Source organism: Ictalurus furcatus, chromosome 3, assembly GCF_023375685.1.
Source record: "Ictalurus furcatus strain D&B chromosome 3, Billie_1.0, whole genome shotgun sequence".
Lineage (NCBI taxonomy): Eukaryota > Metazoa > Chordata > Actinopteri > Siluriformes > Ictaluridae > Ictalurus > Ictalurus furcatus.
In genome coordinates this window covers 6,944,917-6,966,162 of record NC_071257.1, presented here as the reverse complement: position 1 = coordinate 6,966,162, position 21,246 = coordinate 6,944,917, and the positions used below count along the sequence as shown (strand labels likewise).

The window sequence follows — 21,246 nt, the reverse complement described above, 5'->3', positions numbered from 1 at the left end:
ATGAAAATTGTCTGAAGTTGTCTAAAGTCTTTTTATTATTCTTATGTATGTAAAGGCTGATCTGAGGTGTCTAGTCCATATGTCAAATATGTTTGCTTGTGCAGTGCATTATATTTCTGTCTAAATTCTCTAAACAATGACTGACAGTTCTTCCTGTAGCATTGTGATTAGCACTGATTTCACAAGGTAAGACTCTTTGCCTTTGCTTTTGGTGTTGGTACACAATTTAAAGACAAAGGTAATGTTGAAAGACACTAAATTGGCCCAAGGTATGACACCAATATGTAAAAAAAATCTCTATAATTCATTTATGGAAACTTTTTTTTTTTTTGGAACAATGTAACAATCCTCTTGTTAATAAAATACAATATACCAGGCAAATTTCTACACTTTGTATTACGTATGTAGGAATAGGAGCGAAAAACAAAATCACTCTCTGTTGATTCATGAGATTACTGAGGATGGTACCACTTAAAAACCATGAAGAACTGTTCAAATGATACAAACCAGGTTTGCTATGATGGCTTAGGACGACAATTTTTACGAACTGCAATTGTTTTGCACTCAATTTGTTTCAGATTTTGTTTAAATACTATGATATAAAAGTGAGCATATTGTTTAATAATATGAATAAATTCCTCAACGCAATTGGAAGTGAATGTTGTTCACCGTTTTAATTACAGTATAAGAATAAAATCTTTCTAGAGAGTAAAGATAATATAATCTGCTCAGGCAGTCATTGTTGTTATGCACGAGTAGAGAGCTGCGTGCCGTCTGTAGGCTATTTGTGGCGTTTGTGAACCTATAATTGGAAGTGTGCAGTGCTCCATAGTTATCTAGATGGCAAGAGGCTCCAGCTCATTTGCAGTCGAGAAGCCAGGGCTAAAGCAATGTAGACACAGCACCATATGTCCAAACAAACGCTCAACACAAGCAATAGCATGGCTTTGGAGCAGCCACGCGGGGCCTTTGGAAAGGTGAGTGCTCACCATGAGCAGTGACATTCTGGCTAGAAAGATGGGATTTATTGATTGCTTTCGATATCAGTGACCTTCAATACACTAAACTGCTCTTTTCTGAGTCTGGGCCAGATGGTTTTTCTGGTTGTGAACTGCTTGAGGAGAATTAATGTGTCAAATGGGGACTTTTTTGGATATGGAGTATTCGAGGAATGACACCTGCAGTGTGACTAATTTGAAAGAATTTAGGTTCAAACTACATAATGAAGAAAATGGTGCTGCTTAACCAAGGACACATTTATCCTCACACCCTGTTTGTAAATTAGAACTTGAACTCAATATGGCTCAGTAGCTGATACACTAATTCAAAAGGTTTATACACACTGAATATTTTCAGTACATGACTCTTAGTGTAAAAACAATCTTATATTTCTATAGATATCTTGCTGTAGAACAGTCCCAGTATTCTTAAAAAAAAAAAAGTATTGGACAGAAAATAATTTCTACTTTTATTGTAAGTTGTTTTAACATTTGATTTTAGAATTGTAAAGAAATATAACGGAAAGCAAACTGTATAGAAACTGTAAAGAAATGTAACAGAAAGACAATTTTGCATTTACAATCCTGCTTCGGATGAGCTCCTGGAACGCAATAAAACTGGGCTGAGTTTAGCTTTAATATTTACTTTAAAAAATAATTCTGATATTATAAGCACCTTGCTCTTAATTGTGATGTACAGTTCACAGGAAAAAAAAAAGTGCTAGTGAAATGAGAGATGGGATTTATGATACATAAATGCATGTTATCCACAAACAGGAAGTGACAAACACCAAAGGAAAGTTAAATATCCAGGGCTGGATTCAGAGTTGAGTTAAGCACTTATAGTGAGAATACCTACATTGGTATTCAGACATGACCACACACTTAAGTGCTATTAAAAGTTACATGCTTCCTGGGTAACCATCATTAGAAGATACAGAAGTATGTAACGGACTGCTGGTTGCCAGCTGCTGAATTTGAACCCTTATGGTCTGTATTTTCTGATTGGAAAAGTCTGAGAAATCATTGCTGCTGCGGTGTGGAGGAAACTGAGAATCATGAATAGCCTAATCATCTGTTAATTTAGAACATAAATGAGAACCTAATATTGTTCTGTCTGTCGAGTCTGAATAATAAGCTGCTCTGTCTGAGACACCATCCTAGTGGTCATTATTGAGAGATTCTTTCCATGCTATTAAGAAAAATCTTATTGGGGACTCCACCTACTCAAATCATAGCAAATGATTGGTCAGCTTATCCTTCAAACTGTGGCCATGGTTTCTTTACAGGATAGCACGTTGAATTAACAAAAACCTTGTCATTATTTTTTAAATACAACAGATAAAGATAGCTATTTAACAGCATATTTAACAGCATTGTGCACTGTTGGTACATGATATACAAAAAAAACGTTCTGCCAATGAACCACTAGTTCTGAATTTGTTTCTTGCTTGCATGTTACATTGTATTGCCGCTAACAGCTTTTTTTAGTGAATGTTTTCTAATCTCTCATTTTATTTTCGGACTTAAAGGCAAGTGCTTTTTCTGTATAAGCAGATTTTGTATATCCATGACTTTCCCCTTGTAAATATTGACACAACCTGAACTTACAGTAAGTCACCAATTTTGAATATGGCCCACAGATAGTAACCCCTTTTCTACCTGTCTTAGCAGGAAACACACTTCCATACATGCACCTCTACGTATATATGTTCCCTGCTGACCAACAAAGTCAATCTGGCATACAGAGTTGTTTTTTTTTTCTGCCTATGTGCTACTGTTTGCACAGTCAGTATTTTGGACCTTGTTGGACATCATACAGCGCTGATTTGATTGTTCTACTGCTGAGCATTTGATTAGTGAACCTATGAGATTACCAATCTTTATCTTTTCTCTTGCCTTGGTAGCCTTGGTATAAGCCACTTCAGCTATCTGTCAGCGATGCATTCCACTGGAGACTTATCTTGCCATGCCACATCTTCTGTTTCCCCATGATCCACATCCCTTATCTGTTCAAAGTGTTCTCTAGGACACATACCCTTGGCTACTATTTTCTCTTCCAGGACAATGTATTTAACACTATCCTCTCCTTCCAATTGGATTTTGGTTGAAGTGCTGTGTCCCTTGTGAGGAGTTTGCAGATCTTGATATTAGCAGCTTCTGTTTTCACCTTTAGTCAGTTTAATGTGCCTGCCAGGTGTTTGATAACTGTTGCTCATGTATTGATATGGCTTTTTTTTTTTTTCCAATTCAGTTAGCTCTCCAGGACATGTCAGGATACACCTTCTTCTGGGTTTTTTGTTTGTTTGTTTTTGCATATGAATAGTTTGTGCTAATTTTATGTCCGTGAATGGTAGGGTAAAAATTGTGAATGAAGCTATGGTTGCAGCTGGTAGCCATATTAGTATGGAGTAATGAGCACTGTAATCGCCAATTAATGTTTTAGTGACTTATTAATTTTGGTTTCACTGACTCTGAAATCAGCATGCTAATGAGAGAGTTTGGCATCCACTTAACACTCTGTGTGTGTGTGCCTGATAAGAATAACTCCAGGAATAGATCATGTTGCTTTGACTTTGAAAGTAGGTTTCAACTGTCATATTGCTCTGTTGGTTATTTCCCCAGCTTGTTGTGTGTTAGCTGTGGGAGTGTGGGCTGAAAACGAATTATATCCTGCTGAACTTCAGTGGATTTCATCTACTGTGCTTGCAATGGTGGTTTTGCAAGAAAAAAGCTTCAGCAGGAACTAGGAGCAACACGTGTGAAAGAGTGGCATGTTGATGTTTTTTATCTCTTCAAACACACTGTTTTTAAATATTTGTCTTCACTGTCAGAGGAAGAAGGTTTGCATCTCAGGGTGTTGCAGGTTGCAGGGAGTCCCTATGCCACCTTTCAAAAGTAAACATATGGTGAGAAATGACACCCCTTGTTCTGAATGGTTATTGGTATTATATATGTGCAGCTATTGAGCAAAATATCTTTTTATTGTAGCTATAAAAGGCCTAAGGTGAGTCACATATCAAGTAGGCAGCATGACATGTGTGTGTAGTTCTCAGGGAAAGGTCACAATGAGACAGTACACAAACAGCAGACTGAGGAAATAGGCCTTTGCCCATTTGTGCTGCTTGAAATGGGAGCTAGGGGAATGATATGACCCCTAATATAGATGTGGTTATTAAATCTCAGACAGAGAGGGGAGAGCGAAAGAGATTGAAAGATCTACTGGCAAGTAAGTGTCTTCAGTAACTTTCCGTAGCTTGTGTTTGTTTGTTTGTGACTCATTTTGTTTCTGTGGTTACACTGTAAATGAAAAGGATACGGGGTCATCATAGGCCCCCCCACCAAGGCATTACATACAAACAGAACACTATTAATATATACCAGGACACGGTTATCAGTGTTACATATGAGTAACTAAAATAAACTTTAGCCCAGGGATTTCATGATTTTTGCCCATATTATATTGTGTCTACAAAAAATGACAAGCTGTCACAAGTAATACAAGTATTAGTTAAGTTCTGTGCTGTAGGCTTCAATTAAACTTTTTGGTACACTGCTCATAATGCTGATCCATCATATTACTAAAGTTTTAAACAGAACTTTGAGAATAAGGATATTTTTCACTCTAGGGATATGCTGGGTATTCCTCCTGCTCTAATAGCTACACTACTTCACAATACAAAATCAGCATATTGGCAGTGTTGTAATTGCCATCTTTAAAATCTATTAACTTCATTAACATGACTGTATTATATAAAACAACAATATACAGTAAATATGTCTATATCCTAGCGAAATTCCCTCATCCCTGGACACTTATGGTAAAAGAGTATGGGTAAAACCCCAGTGTCCTGGTGAAATTCCCCCACTGGCCCTTCTCCATCATGGCCCCCTAATAATCCCCATCTCTGAACTGGCTACATTACTCTCTCCTCTCCACTAATAGCTGGTGTGTGGTGGGCTTTCTGACGCACTATGGGTGCCATCGCATCATCCAGGTGGATGCTACACCACTGGTGGTGTTTGAGGAGATTCCACCACCCCACCCCCCATACCATGTAAAGCACTTTGAGTGTCTAGAAAAACGCTTTATAAATGTAAGGAATTATATTCAGCCATGTACATTTATCTATTATGGCATACACTTTACATCACTTCCACATGGTCCAAGGACTCGCCCAATGCTTTAATGAGCATGAATATGATGTAAATTATATGCTATTGCATACACAGACACCAGATCTCAACTCAGTTGAATGTCTTGGCCCTCTCCATCGCCTTAATACAATTTGAAGGACTATTATTATGTTCCAAGATGCATTGAAGCGTTTCTGGTGGTTTATGGTGCCACTACAAGCCTACCGAAGACACATTATGTTGGTAGAGAATGGATGTAACAGTTATATATTAGATTACATGGTTTTATAAGAGTATTTGATGCGTGCAAGAGTACTTGCTTTTCTCTGTAATTGAGTATTTTTGTTTTTGATGGAGGCAGATATATTTTCCATTGATATATGATCCATAAGTAATTGTTTCCGGTGGGTAATTGTGATGTTTTGATTTCCAGTTCAGGAAGATAGTTTTCATGATGTGTCTCCTAACAGACAAAGTGAAAGGGGGATTAGTGATCTGTATACAGAAGGATAACAGGTTGATAGCTTCTTGCCAGAAATGTTGTTTTGGTGTGCAGTACCATAGGTCACAGATATAATTATCTGCAGTGTTTTGTGTGCAATGTGAACAGATTTCTGAGCTAGTGTATCCCGTTTTTAAAACATCTTCTGTCCAATGTAGTGTACTCTGTGCATGTATTGTGTGAGTTGTAGATTATTGCTAATGGCCACGTGGAAAGTTCTTACATATTTGGATCCGCAAATAGGCACTGGGAGTGATTGATAGATCTTACTCCCATTGTCTGGTCAGTAGGGTTATTGGTGAAGCTGGTTTAGATATTATTCTGTATATTTTGGATAGGACTTTGTTTGTAGAGGATATGTTGTCTGAAATTGCTGAGGGTAGGTCTAATGTATTTTCATTTACTTTTATTATGGCGCACAGTAGGACTCTTAGCTAATGGGATCCAAGATCCCCTGATTGCTGCCAATGCTGTATTTCTGACAAAGTTGTGAAAGTGACACCAGGGGGTTATTGTGATATATACACCTGATTAGAAGTACCAGTAAAACAACTGTCACATGACATGAATAACATTATCTTGTTTATCATTATCATTTTCATAAACATTATCATAAAAATTATCATTGATTATCTTGTTACAGTGGCATCTATCAAGGGGTGGGATATATTAGGCAGCAAGTGAACAGTCAGTTCTTGAAGTTGATGTGTTGGAATGAGGGAAAATGGGCAAGCGCAAGGATCTGAGCGACTGTGAAAAGGGCCAGATTGTGATGGCTAGATGACTGGGTCAGAGCATCTCCAAAACAGCTGGTCTTCTGGGGTGTTCCCTGTATGCACTGATTAGTACCTATCAAAAGTGGTCCATGGAGCAATGGAAGAAGGTGGCCTGGTCTGATGAATCATGTTTTCTTTTATGTCATGTCGATGGAAGGGTGCGTGTGCGTCACTTACCTGGGGAAGAGATGGCACCAGGATGCACTATGGGAAGAAGGCACGCAGGCAGAGGCAGTGTGATGCTTTGGGCAATGTTCTGCTGGGAAACCTTGGGTCCTTGCATTCATATGGATGTTACATTGATATGTACCACATACGTACCAAGAAGTGCTTAATTCAGAGGATTCTGTAAATAGCATTCTCTTTCAAAGACAACTAATTATAGTAGAGTGGCAGTAGTCCAATTATAGGGACTCATGGGAAAATGTTTATTCCTCTAAGGAGCAGAAGCTTTAAATTCAATGTTTTACATTCTGTGCTCCGCGTTCCCAGGAAGGCAATAACTAATGTCTTTTTTTTCTTTGCAGATGTAATCAAAATCCTCACATCCATAAATATTATGTGTAGCTTTTCTGTTGCCTAATTACCACTCATTCTTAATAAAGTGCAACAGTGTAAAGTAACTTAATTACCTTTCGTGATTCACATCACAGTGCTTTGAATGATAAGGAAGTCAGGGAAATGCTACAGTAAAGGCAATATGATTTAGATGGTCCGTTATAGAGACTATACAAATAGAACACCAAACCCTGTATGGACTGTTATAAAGCAATTAGAATTTTGAATAAAAAAAAAACATTTTTAACAGCATGCCAAGAGATCTTGAACAACATTTCATGCACTTAATCAAAAACATGAAATAGGAATTTGTGACTGCACTAGTGACACTCTGTAGATTAATTATTTAATATTGTTTAACCATCAATGGTTGATATGTTGAGTGTCATTTTATAGGTTTATGACATTAGCCTACTTTTGCGGCGAAGCTTGAAATTAGCCTATTAACAAGGGCAAAGCTTATTGTATGAGCTGATGAGCAGTAAACAGCAATGGTACAGGAAGCATTGCTCATTTCAATTGCCTATACTTTTTCTCTGCCTGAACCTCTAATATTGTTTATTTACTTAGCCCAAGGCATTAAACTGAATCTCTTGTTAGATTTTTTAGCAGTCCATTTGAAAGATAAACTATTATAGTGAAGTGTCAGCAGTCCTATTACAGGGACTCATTTGAGTAATTTTTCTCTACGCAGCAGAAGCATAACTGTAATATGCTATATTTCCCAAGTAAGGTGACGATGTAAGTAGATACCAAGCAGCATTTTGCTTCCCACAGGCATAAATATTATATGAGGCATCTGTGTTATGTACACAGCACTCAGGCCTAAAGCAAAGCAGTGTAAAATAACTAAATAATATTTAGTGATTCATATCCACTATAGCCCACTTAATAGATAGTCCACTTTAGATGCACAAATGTTCAAATGGTAACCTGACAGGTTGATGATGATATAGGTGGTTTGTTGACTGTAAGTAAGGCTATTCAGACCTTGCCATTGTATCATTCTGACAAGTTTCCAGTTATGTCTTATTTTCCAGTCACATTTTGCATTTCTCACTTGGGGTTAGTATGGATTTTTGGCTTTTGTTTGAACTGGAGACAGCTGAAGAGCAGTAAACAGCTGTGGTGTGAAAGCATTGATCTTTTACACACACTTTTTCTTTGTCTGAATCTTGTATTGATGTTATTTGACTAAGCCTAAGGTAACTTTTTACATTTAAGTATTGAACGCCTCAACCTTTTTGTCAGTAAATATATTTCCAATTAGGTTATTCACATGAACAGGTAATTCACATTAACTCAAGAAATCCACACATATAAAGAAATCCAAACATTAAAGTCCATAAATGAAGTTATGTGTAATAAAGTGGAATGACAGGAAAAAAGTATTGAACATGCTAACTGAAATGTATTTAATACTCAGTGGAGAAGCCTTTGTTTGTAATGACAGTTTCAAGACACTTCCTGTATGAAGAAATTAATGGGCCGCAGTATTCAGGTGTGATTTTGCCAAATTCTTCTAAACATATTGTCTTTAAATCTTATTCAATTGGATTCAAGTCAGGTGATTGACTGGGCCATTCTAACACCTTGATTTTTTTCTCTAGTTGAGAGTTTCCTTTGCTGTATGCTTTGGATCGTTGTCCTGCTGGAAGGTCCACCCATGTCTCATCTTCATCATCCTGGTGGATGGCAGCAGATTCTTCTGAAGTATCTCCTGGTAAAGGGCTCCATTCATCGCTCCTACAATTATATGAAGTCTGCCAGTACCATGTGCTGAAGAACAGCGCCACACCATGATACTTCCACCTCCAAACTTCACTGTTGGTATAGTGTTTTTAGGGTGATGTGTTCTTCTCCAAACATGGTGTGTAGTATGACAGCAAAAAAGCTCAATTTTCAATACTCAATGTTCAATACTTTTTTCCGGTGTCATTCCACTTTATTTCACATAACTTTATTTATGGACTTTTTTTTTATGTTGTGAATTCTTTATATTTCCGGATTTCTTGAGTTAATACTGATGTCTGGTGAAAATTTCATGTGAATTGGAAAAAAAAATTTTTCCTGCAAAAAATGTTGACTCGTCCAATACTTATTTCCCCCACTGTAATTACAATATCATGTTTTAACATCTTAAGGATTCTTAATATTGCAGCTACACTTTTCACTTTGAAATTACAAAATTTCCTAATAAAGAGTAGGAAAAACAGGGCGTATAAAATAAAGCTTTTTGGTCTCCCATGGCCCTTGCCATTAGTGGGCAATTATTCATGGACAATAAGCAAATTTCTTAACTCAGTGTAACAATGACATCGTTAATGTTTATAAAAGGAACAAAACATCATTACAGTAACTAAATGTGACTTTAATTCTGTGACTTGTTAATTGGCAGGTTAGATTGGATAAAGTAGATACCAAAATACCTGTGTAAAGCTACAATATTATGCAAAAATCCAACATATTAAACCATAATGAGTAGAAACTTGTGAAAACTGCACTACATTAGCATTAGTCATATACATATACTGTAACTGGCCAAAATTATGCTTTCTGTCATTCAGATTTTGTAATCAAAGATTACAAATCTAAGAAATAACAATGAAAATTATATTTTCATAAAGGTTGTTTCTGTACAAACTCTGGAACTTGTAAGAATGTTTATTTACATAACAAAAGTGTTATAATGATTCGTGTATAACAATCCTGCTAGATAACAAGCTCATTTACTGATTTAATGACCCTAGTTAGATATGATTGAGATGCGTCTTTGATCCATTGACTTGGTTAGATTCAACATTTCTGCAGCAGAATACTTCTTGCTAATGTTGAAATTGGATTCCACAGTTCCTCTTTCAAAGAAAACCGATGTCGAGGGTCATGGATTTATTTTTTGTTTGTTTGATGAGGCCCCATAGATTCTGGGATTTAAACTGAGAGAAGTTGCTCAAGGACTCTGGCGTCTTCTTGGCAGCAAGTCAAGAAGTGTCACTGTGCATGATTGAATATCATCTCTTGTCTTAATGTCATGTGGCAACGCTTTTTAAAAAATTCATTATAAGCATCTGTTAACTTCAGAAACTCTCTGGGAGCCAAACAGCTCACCACACCACCACCACCTCCTTGCTGGCATTTCAGTCTCAGAAATGTCTGACCTAGCCCTAGGTCCATCAAGAGTTGTTCGGCACTTGTCAGTAAACAATACCGTTCGGAAGTCCACCTTTATGCTTGTCTGGGCTCACATATTTCACTTTGTTGCTGACCTTTAACAGATGTCAAGTATCTAAATTTAAGCATTTTTGAAGGTCGCCAACAGTATTGGGTAAGTTTGGGTAAATGGATTACTCAAAAGTAGTAATCCACTACAGTTTACTAATTAAAACTGTAATTTGATTACATTACTGATTACACCATGTAAAAAGTAATCAGCTTACTAATGACTTTACTTTCAAGTTACATTCAAAACCTATCAAACCTACAAAAATGCACTACAAAGTGAAACTCATAGTTCTTTCAGTAATTTTAGCACCATCAAAGTATGATGTGATCAGAAAAAGTTGGATTTATCATAATAAACTTGCCTCGGGTGTTGTCAATGTTTGTAGGACTACCAGACCGAAAAAATATAAAACTTTTCTAAGTAGGCTAGTTTGGTGTCACTAGCCAAGGGGTGGCACAGCTAAGCTAGGGGTTTAGCTGCTACAGTGCCATGCAGAGTACATTATCTTTCCTTATGCTCTGCTCATATCGTGTTCACATCAACTGGAACTCATAGATATTTACACAACTTGTTTTCCTGCTCTTCATGAGAGGATGTTAGTGTTTCAGTTTCAACCCATTTACTGGTTTAAAAAATAAAAATTGACGTATATCCATTTTTCCTCACACTGACTGTGAGCTAGCGTTTGGTAGAATTGAGAGACTGTCAGCCAATAAGATGAGAGCGTTTCCTCGTATTTTCCTGTAAACCGTGTCTGATTGATCTCACCTCCATTCACTGAAGATATAACATTACAACACCGCCGTCTGCTTTTACCGATTTTCAGTTACGTAGTGACAAACCGCTCCAAGTGGAAAATTATTCAGGGATAAAGAGAAAATCTTTGGGGCAAAACGTCATTTATTCTAAAAATGCATTTTACTTAATATTGTTTTCTTAACAATAAAATTTGTAATGCATGTAACGTCATTTTATTGACATCAGTAACTGTAATCAAATTATATAAATGTAAAATGTAATGCATTACATTACTGCGTTATTAGAAAAAGTAATTAGAATACAGTAACGCGTTACACTCAACTCTGGTCGCCGAGTGTCCTGTACCTCGTTGATCTTGATACAGTACAATGCTTACACTAGCCCTGTAAAATATATTTTTGCGTTTGACTATAGGCTTTATCATCAGCTCCTTCATAATGATGGAAAGATTACATGGCATTTTTATCACCCAAGAACTCAAAAAACATTTTGCATGATAACATGACAAATAGTGATGTCATGTTTGTAGAATCAGAGTTGTGCTTTATTGGTCAAGTATACATAAAAAAAGAATTTGTACGCACACTGTATAGACTTTGACAATGACAAACAATAACACTGGTAATATAACACACATTTTCTATGTGGAAGTGTATAACATATACCCCTATTGCACTATACTTTAGATTTAAAAGAAAAACAACATTGCACAGAAATACATCACGCACACCTTGTGTACAGGGGCACAGTCAAGTTTCTGTTTGTGGGAAAATTAAGCATTCATGAGTTGGAACAAATGATGAAACAATCTGTTCTTCTTGTCTAGAGGTTTTGAAGCACATTGATCTAAAGCATCTACTGGAGGGAAATAATTCAAATATCTTTTGGCGTGGGTGTGATTGGTCGGTGATGATTTTTTTCTCCCACTGCTTCCTGGCACTAGACGAGAACATCTCCTTGGAAGGAAGGTTTCTACCAATGAGTCTTTCAGTCGACCGGACAACATTTTGCAGTTTGCTCAGCTCATTATTAGTTGCAGTGCTAAACCAGACTGCTACAGAGGTGAGGACACACTCACTGGTGGCTATGTAGGTCTGGCCTAAAAGCTCTTGTGATAAACTTCTAAATGCAGTCAGATACTTAGCCATGTTTTGCTTCCTATTATGTGGAGCTTTTGTGTTGCCTACATACCACATAGTGCTTTGAATACTAGTGATGAAATCACGGAAATACTCTTCAGTAACACTTGTATTTGAATTGTTATTTTGCACAAGATGCAGCCTAGCAACTTCTTCTCATGTCAATAGATGCTTATCTGTAATTCCACATGTTAAATATTTCATCGAGTGCAAATGGATAGGGTTGGAAATTGTCATCACAGCAGTCAAGCTAAAAGCTTTGTATGAAACAAATCACCAACTGCTTCATGTTGAGACACATCTGATAGGCTTGTTAATGCCAGTCACTTAAGGTTGGTGACAATTTATAGATGATTTGTTGATGGTTTGTAAAGTTAATGATCTAAAATTTTCTATTTGATCATTCTGACAAGTAGCAGTTCTTTCACATTTTGTAGCCTCAATTTCTCTTCATGGGTGGCTATTGATTTTGATTTTATTTGCATTGTTGTGAGAAGTGTTGTTTATTTACGCACACTTTTTCTCTGTCTGAACGTCTTCCATTCATGTTATTTGAAAACTCGGCATCGTAATTACAAATAGAAATTTCAAACATCTTCAAGATTATTCAATTGCTTCAATATTGACGTACGTCCTTCATTGAAATCATGAATTGTCATAATGAAGAGTGCAACTTTGCAATCACAAACCCTTCATTAGTGTTTCACTGCCTATGCATGGTCAGCTGGTCCAGCCCAAGAGGTAAATGAATCTTTTTATATAGGTTTTCACTAGGAGGTGTTCAGGGAGAAGCATTCCAATCCATTCTGTAATACAGTTCATTTGGTGAGCTTGAATGTTCTGTGTCTGTGTGTTACTATAGAGATGATCAAATATTTTCTCTACACCTAGAATTTATTTCATTTTGTGTCCATTGTAAGGAATATTGAAAAGGTGTGAGCATGAAGACGGTTTTCCTTTTACATTTATTCATTTTGAATGGACTGATATAATAACCATGTTGGTTATTTGCTCCCCCTTTTTTTGCAGGTCTCCATTGTCTTTGCAACCAAGCTCAAGTCATTTACCTTCCTGCCAGTTCTGAAAAAGCTGCCTACAGAGAACAGGGTTAAATCAGTGTGGAAGAAAGGGTCAAGTAAACGGAATGAGGTAAGCATTATTGTGCAGGATCAAATTGTGGTATTTGCCTGCTCTTCCTTCAAAAATTTTAATTTTAATATCCTTTGAAAATAAATATTATCACCTGACCACCTGTAATGCAGCTTTACTATATGCTACACACACACACACACACACACACACACACACATATATATATATATATACATACATATACAGTATCTCACAAAAGTGAGTACACCCGTCACATCTTTGTAAATATTTGATTATATCTTTTCATGTGACAACACTGAAGAAATGACACTTTGCTACAATGTAAAGTAGTGAGTGTACAGCTTGTATAACAGTGTAAATTTGCTGGTGGAAGTTAGAGACCTTGTGCTCCTCCACCTCCCGTTTGAGGATGCCCCACAGATGCTCAATAGGGTTTAGGTCTGGAGACATGCTCGGCCAGTCCTTTAGCAAGGCAGTGGTCATCTTGGAGGTGTGTTTGGGGTCGTTATCATGTTGAAATACTACCCTGCGGCCCAGTCTCTGAAGGGAGGGGATCATGCTCTGCTTCAGTATGTCATTATACATGTTGGCATTCATGGTTCCCTCAATGAACTGTAGCTCCCCAGTGCCGGCAGCACTCATGCAGCCCCAGACCATGACACTCCCACCACCATGCTTGACTGTAGGCAAGACACTCGTCTTTGTACTCCTCACCTGGTTGCCACCTCACATGCTTGACACCATCTGAACCAAATAAGTTTATCTTGGTCTCATCAGACCACAGGACATGGTTCCAGTAATCCATGTACTTAGTCTGCTTGTCTGCAGCAAACTGTTTGCGGGCTTTCTTGTGCATCATCTTTAGAAGAGGCTTCCTTCTGGGACAACAGCCATGCAGACCAATTTGATGCAGTGTGCAGCATATGGTCTGAGCACTGACAGGCTGACCCCCCACCCTTTCAACCTCTGCAGCAATGCTGGCAGCACTCATACGTCTATTTCCCAAAGACACCCTCTGGATATGACGCTGAGCATGTGCACTCAACTTCTTTGGTCGACCATGGCGAGGCCTGTTCTGAGTGGAACCTGTCCTGTTAAACCGCTGTACGGTCTTGGCCACCGTGCTGCAGCTCAGTGTCAGGGTCTTGGCGATCTTCTTATAGCCTAGGCCAACTTTATGTAGAGCAACAATACTTTTTTTCAGATCCTCAGAGAGTTCTTTGCCATAATGAGGTGCCATGTTGAACTTCCAGTGACCAGTATGAGGGAGTGTGTGAGCGATGACACCAAATTTAACACACCTGCTCCCCATTAACACCTGAGACCATGTAACACTAACAAGTCGCATGACACCGGGGAGGGAAAATGGCTAATTGGGCCCAATTTGGACATTTTCACTTAGGGGTGTACTCACTTTTGTTGCCAGTGGTTTAGACATTAATGGCTGTGTGTTGAGTTATTTTGAGGGGACAGCAAATTTACACTGTTACACAAGCTGTACACTCACTTCTTTACATTGTAGCAAAGTGTCATTTCTTCAGTGTTGTCTCATGAAAAGATATAATCAAATATTTACAAAAATGTGAGGGGTGTACTCACTTTTGTGAGACTGATAGGAAGATGAGGATGTCTTCTCATCCAGCCTTTATTCCCCAAAAATGAACAAGAGAATTGTTAACGTTCAGTTGGTCATCTGTGTATTCATAACACCATTTGCAAGAAATTGACATGCCTTACCAGGGTAACATTACCTTCTGCCCAGCTCCTGAAGGGCTAACCAGTGAGTGAGCTTTCATTTCCAACCAAAACTTAGTATTACTACAAATCCATGTAAATAATTCGGCTACTGTTGTTACAGTTTTTATATTGCTTAGAAACAGATTCTGTATGCATGGCAGGCTTTGGAAGACCATGAGGCTGCAGAAGGGAAAACATTTGATGAAGGTACTTTCAATGCCAAAGTTGTCTACGTTAGTGACATGGAGCCCCAAGAGATGACCAAGCACTCTGAAACTCAGGTGAGCATGAACTGTTCTTTGGTTTTGCACTCTCAGAGGATATACAAATCATAGAAACTGTATCCACACTGACACCATTACAAATTGCCCTGCATTTGTTCTGAAATTAGCTAATATGTATTTAGTTAATATGAATCTACAGGGAGTTTTTCATGATCATCAGAACTTTCACTTCCAGCACTCGATCTAGCATGCTACCTAAATACAGGTGTATCTCAAAAAATTTGAATATTGTGGAAAAGTTTTTCTTTTATTCAAAAAGTGGAACTTTCATATATTCTAGAGTCATTACACATAAAGTGAAATATTTCAAGCCTTTTTTTTGTTTTAATCTCGATGATTACAGCTTACAGCTCATGAAAATCAATAATCCAGTATCTCACAATATTAGAATAAAGAATTTATAATACAGAAATGTCAACCTTCTGAAAAGTATGTTAATTTATGCATTTGGTCAGGGGTTCTTTTGCACAAATTATTGCATATTGAAATATTGCATTGCGGCATGGCATGGAGGCGATCAGCCTGTGGCACTGCTGAGGTGTTATTATTTATTATTATTATTTATTTATTTTATTTGTATAGCGCTTTTTACAATAGACATTGTCTCAAAGCAGCTTTACAGAAATATCAACATGGTATACAGATATTAAAGGTGCGAATTTATCCCAACTGAGCAAGCCACTGAGTGGCGACGGTGGCAAGGAAAAACTCCCTAAGATGTTTTAAGAGGAAGAAACCTTGAGAGGAACCCGACTCAGAAGGGAACCCATCCTCATCTGGGTAACAACAGATAGTGTGAAAAAGTTCATTATGGATTTATATGAAGTCTGTATGGCCTTAGGAGCAGCCGTAGTCCCAGCAGTCTGGAATTAGAGAAGATTTGAGCTCCATCCAGAGGCAGAAAGGATCTGGATCTCTAGTATCTCCATAAATTCATGTGGGGCTCGGCGAAAGGAGAGAGGGAGAAAAAAGATTATTATGACTGCGAAGTAGTAGAACAGAATCTAGTCAGGGTAGGCTTGAGTAAACAAATACGTTTTAAGCCTAGACTTAAACACTGAGACTGTGTCTGAGTCCCGAACACTAATAGGAAGACTGTTCCATAACTGTGGGGCTCTATAAGAGAAAGCTCTTCCCCCTGCTGTAGCCTTCACTATTCGAGGTACCGTCAAATAGCCTGCATCTTTTGATCTAAGTAGGCGTGGCGGATTATATAAAACCAAAAGGTCGCTTAGATATTGTGGCGCGAGACCATTTAGTGCTTTATAGTGTTATGGAAGCCCAGGTTGCTTTGATAGCGACCTTCAGCTCGTCTGTATTGTTGGGTCTGGTGTCTCTCATGGATTCTCTATGGGGTTCAGGTCAGGCGAGTTGGCTGACAATTAAACACAGTAATACCATGGTCAGCAAACCAGTTACTAGTAGTTTTGGCACTGTGGGCAGGTGCCAAGTCTTGCTGGAAAAGGAAATCAGCATCTCCATAAAGCTCGTCAGCAGATGGAAGCATGAAGCGCTCTAAAATCTCCTGGTAGACGCTGCATTGACTCTCGACTCAAGAAAACACAGTGGACCAACACCAGCAGATGACATGGCACCCCAAACCATCACTGACTGTGGAAACTTCACACTGGACTTCAAGCAACTTGGATTCTGTGCCTCTCCACTCTTCCTCCAGACTCTGGGACCTTGATTTCCAAATGAAATGCAAAATTAACTTGATTGTGGTTGTGTGTACTTTGTACTGTGAAAATTTAAGTTAAACAACTTAAATTAAACAAGTTAAGTTATACTAATTAAAGGCTCAGGGGACCAGGTGTTTTGAGTTAATTAGCTGATTAGAGTTCTTCTCAGGTTGTCATTTCTGTATTATAAATTCTTTGTTCTAATATTTTGAGCTGCTGGATTTTTTGATTATCATGAGCTGTAAGCCATGATCATCGAGATTAAAACAAAAAAAGGCTTGAAATATTTCACTTTATGTGTAATAAATCTAGAATATATGAAAGCTCCAATATTTGAATTAAATTACGAAAAATAATTTACTTTTCCACGATATACAATTTTATTTTATTTTTAGATGCACCTGTACAGTAGCTACTGTAGCAGTAGGAGTGTGAGTTCATAATGAACTATCCCCAGGCAAATAACATCTGTTGGTTACTGGTTACAATGGACTTGGATTAACAATTGATTCATTACTTTGTTTCTTATATTCATGAGCAATTGTTCATGACAATTAATGTGTATAAGATGATTAAACAAATGTTGAATCAGGCAGACATACTATAGATAAAATGCCATGGTTATGTTTAGTAGTGAACTGAAATGTATAATAAAAAATAATTGTAAACAATTATTGCCCTTAATGTTATATCTTTTTTTCCCCAGCAGAAATCTACTACCAAGTCAGCTATTGCCCCATTGCCTATCCCAGCTGTGGCTCATGGTGAAATAAGCTGCACAAGCCCAAAGCCTCACCCTGGCACCCTGGACACAGTTGATAATAAACATACAAGGACCCCCCTGCTAGGGTGTCACAACACTGAAGCTGAGGTCAGCTCAGGGCTGATTTTAAACAGTGAGTCTCAGAGAGAGGAGGAGGTCCTGAGCCCAGTCAGCTCTGTGGACATTTTTACATCTCCTTTCTCTTCTAAAGAGTCCATCCTCTCTGAGGGCTGGGAGCAGGAAACAGGCTGGTCTGCGCTCCAAATGCTATCTCCCAGTGGTTCTGTCTCCCCCTGTTCATCTGTGAGGTCAGGGGCTTTTACCCCATCAGTACTGAGAATCAAGTGCCACAAACTTGCCCCAGGCTCCAGCCTAATGCAGATGCCGCTTACCTCCTGCCAGACACTTGGTTGCAACAGACATATCACCTCACCATGCCCCTTGTCCACCCGTGCCCGACACAGGCCCCCACCCACACAACTGTCACTGTTAACGGCCATCTTGAGGAAGGGCCGTTTGCCAGTCCTTTCTTCTGCCTTGCAGAGGCCCTACTCTCCTTGTTGGCCCATTAGCCCAGTAAACATGTCCTCCTGTTTGGCCTGTTCAGCGGCTTCAACTGTAGCTCCTATGGTGGGCTTACGAGCAAAGTCATGTTTGTCTAAAGGCACAAATTGTACAGAGCTCAGTTGCAAAGCACGGCCAAAGCCACCAGGTTTAATTGCTAAGACAGAGCCTGTGTCACCCAAGGACCAGAACAAGGGAAGGCGCTCTTTAACAGCAGTAGAAACATCAGATGCAATTGACTCTAACACAAATGCAGCCAGAAGTAGGATTATTTCGATGCCAGAAGGAATAAGTTCTTTGACCATGTCAAGTTACTCTCCTTCTGAGCCTCCTCCAGCACACTTATGCAAACAGTCCCATAAAGATATTCATGTATCCACAGACCCCAGCTTGATGCTTGGTTCACCTTCCTCTAGACCAATGTCTTTATCTCCTGAAGCCAATTTAGACCAAGGAAATGGACACAAATCAAATGACACATCTCCTATTGTAAGAAAAACAAAACCTTGTCAGACATCATCCAATGATTTGAAACTTGTGCAGATGGCACATGAACGATCTCCTACCCCTGATCACAAACCCATTCAACAGTCTCAAGACATCTTAGCTTCAGCAGTCCCAAAGTACATAGATGTCAGACCAGGCTCACATTTGCGAAATTACAGGAAAATCTCTCAAGAGCTAGAGAAAATTCATTCAGTATCCCCAGTTTTTCAACATTCTCCTTCCCCAAGGATTGCTGGCCTCACCCATCTTGCCGACACACCTTCTATTTCACCTGTCCTCCTCTCACCAAGGCCAGGCTCCTGCACTTCTACATCAGACTGCTACACATTGTCTTCATCTCCAGCGGTCCCCTATCATCATCTCTCCCCTTCTCCCTCTTACTCACTCTGTTCCTCACCTACTCCATCCCAAAGGGACAGTACTCCAGACTGCATAGACAGGGGTAGCAAAAAGGTAGGTAACCAGAAAGGCATAACACATGGCAGCTCACTATTGATTTGCACACTATTTGTATACTTAAAAAGCATGAAACCAGAGGGGCATTCATACTATGACAGACATCCTTCTTGAAGAAGACCCCCCACATTGCTGAGAAACATGATATTCACCAACAGGAAAGCAGATTTATATATCCTTTGTAATGGAAAAGCTCAACATACTAGAATGCATGTTAATTTGGTAGCTATTAGTTTAAGACCTAAATAAATTTCTTCTCATGGTGTAGGTGCCGGACTTCCCAATTCATTTATTTCCTGTTATACATTCTACCCAATCATTCCCTTCTAATAGCCATACAAGATCAAGTCCACCTACAAGGCTCTTGCTGCTATTCCAACAAATACTCTCCTTCTGGAACAGCAGGTGAGATACTTCACGGATAGACTATTATTGAATTTCAATAGAGTTATTGATTTTGGAATATTTCAAAACAGGAGTCCTTATCCTGTGCTTAGAGTTTCTGATGTAAGTAATTTGTTAGTATCTCTAAACTGGGACTGTATTAAACTAAAAGTTCTGAAAGACAATTGCAACTGGAAAGCCCCTCTGTGACTGCTAGATAATTTTCATCAGGACACGGTTTCTTTTAGGAATCGCAAGCAGGTGGATGATAAAGACAACAATTGCAGGAATATTGTCTCACAAGCAGACTATTATCTGCAAGTGTAAACTGGCAGAGACTAACAGGCATCTTTTTTAATATGATTTTTTAAAATGTATTTAGCAAAGTCTCTGCGGCTGAACTATAACAATAATAATAATAATAATTCCCATTAACAGGTGCTCTAAACACTCAACACTGTTTGCCTGCATTGCATCTCCACATTACAACAGCATAAAAATGCTTTATTGGACATTTTGATTTCCACATCTGAGTGAATTATCCTTTATTTTAGCTTGTGGAAAAGAATTTAAACGACATGACATTGACATCCTAACTGCCGTCATTCAGTTTTATGCAGCATCTTTACAAAATATAATAAAGGCTTTCTGTTACAATCGGGAATGTGACAACTCTGTAAGGAGCTACAGTAAAAGCACTTAAACATAAAAGCGCTGCATTCAGCCTGAAAACATTTCTGAAAAAACAATACTTCACAGCTTAAATTTCGCACCAGCTCCTGGATTGCTTTGGATACATACTGTGTTTTCGAATAGTGTATGCTTTATTTTTAAAGCTGTGGCAAGAAAAAGAATGAGACATAAAGGCCTCACACTAGGACAGTGGTAACTGAAGTGTAAACTCACACAAATGGCCTGAAATCATTCAGCATGGTTTAGATACATCAGCAACATTATATGCTGTAAAATGCCAATGTGACCTACATTGTAGACTCAACATCTATAGTGAACATCTATTGTTCACAGCATGTGGATTTTTGGGTTGCATGAGTTCCAGGCACGACTTAATGTTTATTCTTTACATTGAAGGCAATTGATGATGAGGTTGATAAGAATAATGCTCCTCTGAACCCTAGTGACAGTTTTGCATGGGAGGACCCTCATTCTCAGGTATAGCAGAATTATATTGCATAAATGCTTAAATACTTGATTCATCGAAGTAAGATTGATATTTAAAGGCTGCTGAGCTGTATTTCTTGTGTGTAGATGTGCAGCCCTGCCCAGCTCCGACAGCAGTCCAAAGAGCTGTATCAAGTGATTGATGAAGTATTAAAGGACACAAACGAAGCAGTAAGTTTATCATTCATCTACACTGTTTCTGGGATTAAAGATGTTTAGTGCCAAATTGTAGTGTGTATTTTTACATGTTCATACACTTTATTTCAGAGACCCTCAAGTTCTGCTAACAAATTCACTGCAAAGTCTGTGGCATCTGAAGCAACAAGGGTGTGTAATTAAGCACAGCTGAGCAGGCAATCACAATTATATGGAGCGATTAGCACTCTAAAGTGTAATTAACCCCCAAGTCTAATAGAATTTGAATACACACCGATCAGCCATAACATTAAAATCACTGACAGGTGATGGGAATAACACTGATTATC

At 38.4% G+C, this 21,246-nt stretch overlaps 1 protein-coding gene across 1 annotated transcript in view; it reads left to right on the top strand.

Annotated features, from left to right (window-relative positions):
* Positions 1–676: 676 nt before the first annotated feature.
* The window catches only part of mlip (muscular LMNA-interacting protein), a 40,746-nt gene continuing 20,176 nt past the window's right edge, over positions 677–21,246 (top strand). The window contains exons 1-8 of the mRNA XM_053620157.1: positions 677–977; positions 13,122–13,241; positions 15,104–15,223; positions 17,618–19,195; positions 19,532–19,603; positions 20,672–20,752; positions 20,849–20,932; positions 21,029–21,088. Coding sequence (XP_053476132.1) covers positions 909–977; positions 13,122–13,241; positions 15,104–15,223; positions 17,618–19,195; positions 19,532–19,603; positions 20,672–20,752; positions 20,849–20,932; positions 21,029–21,088 — 2,184 coding nt within the window. The 5' untranslated portion in view covers positions 677–908. The remainder of the gene's footprint in view (positions 978–13,121; positions 13,242–15,103; positions 15,224–17,617; positions 19,196–19,531; positions 19,604–20,671; positions 20,753–20,848; positions 20,933–21,028; positions 21,089–21,246) is intronic.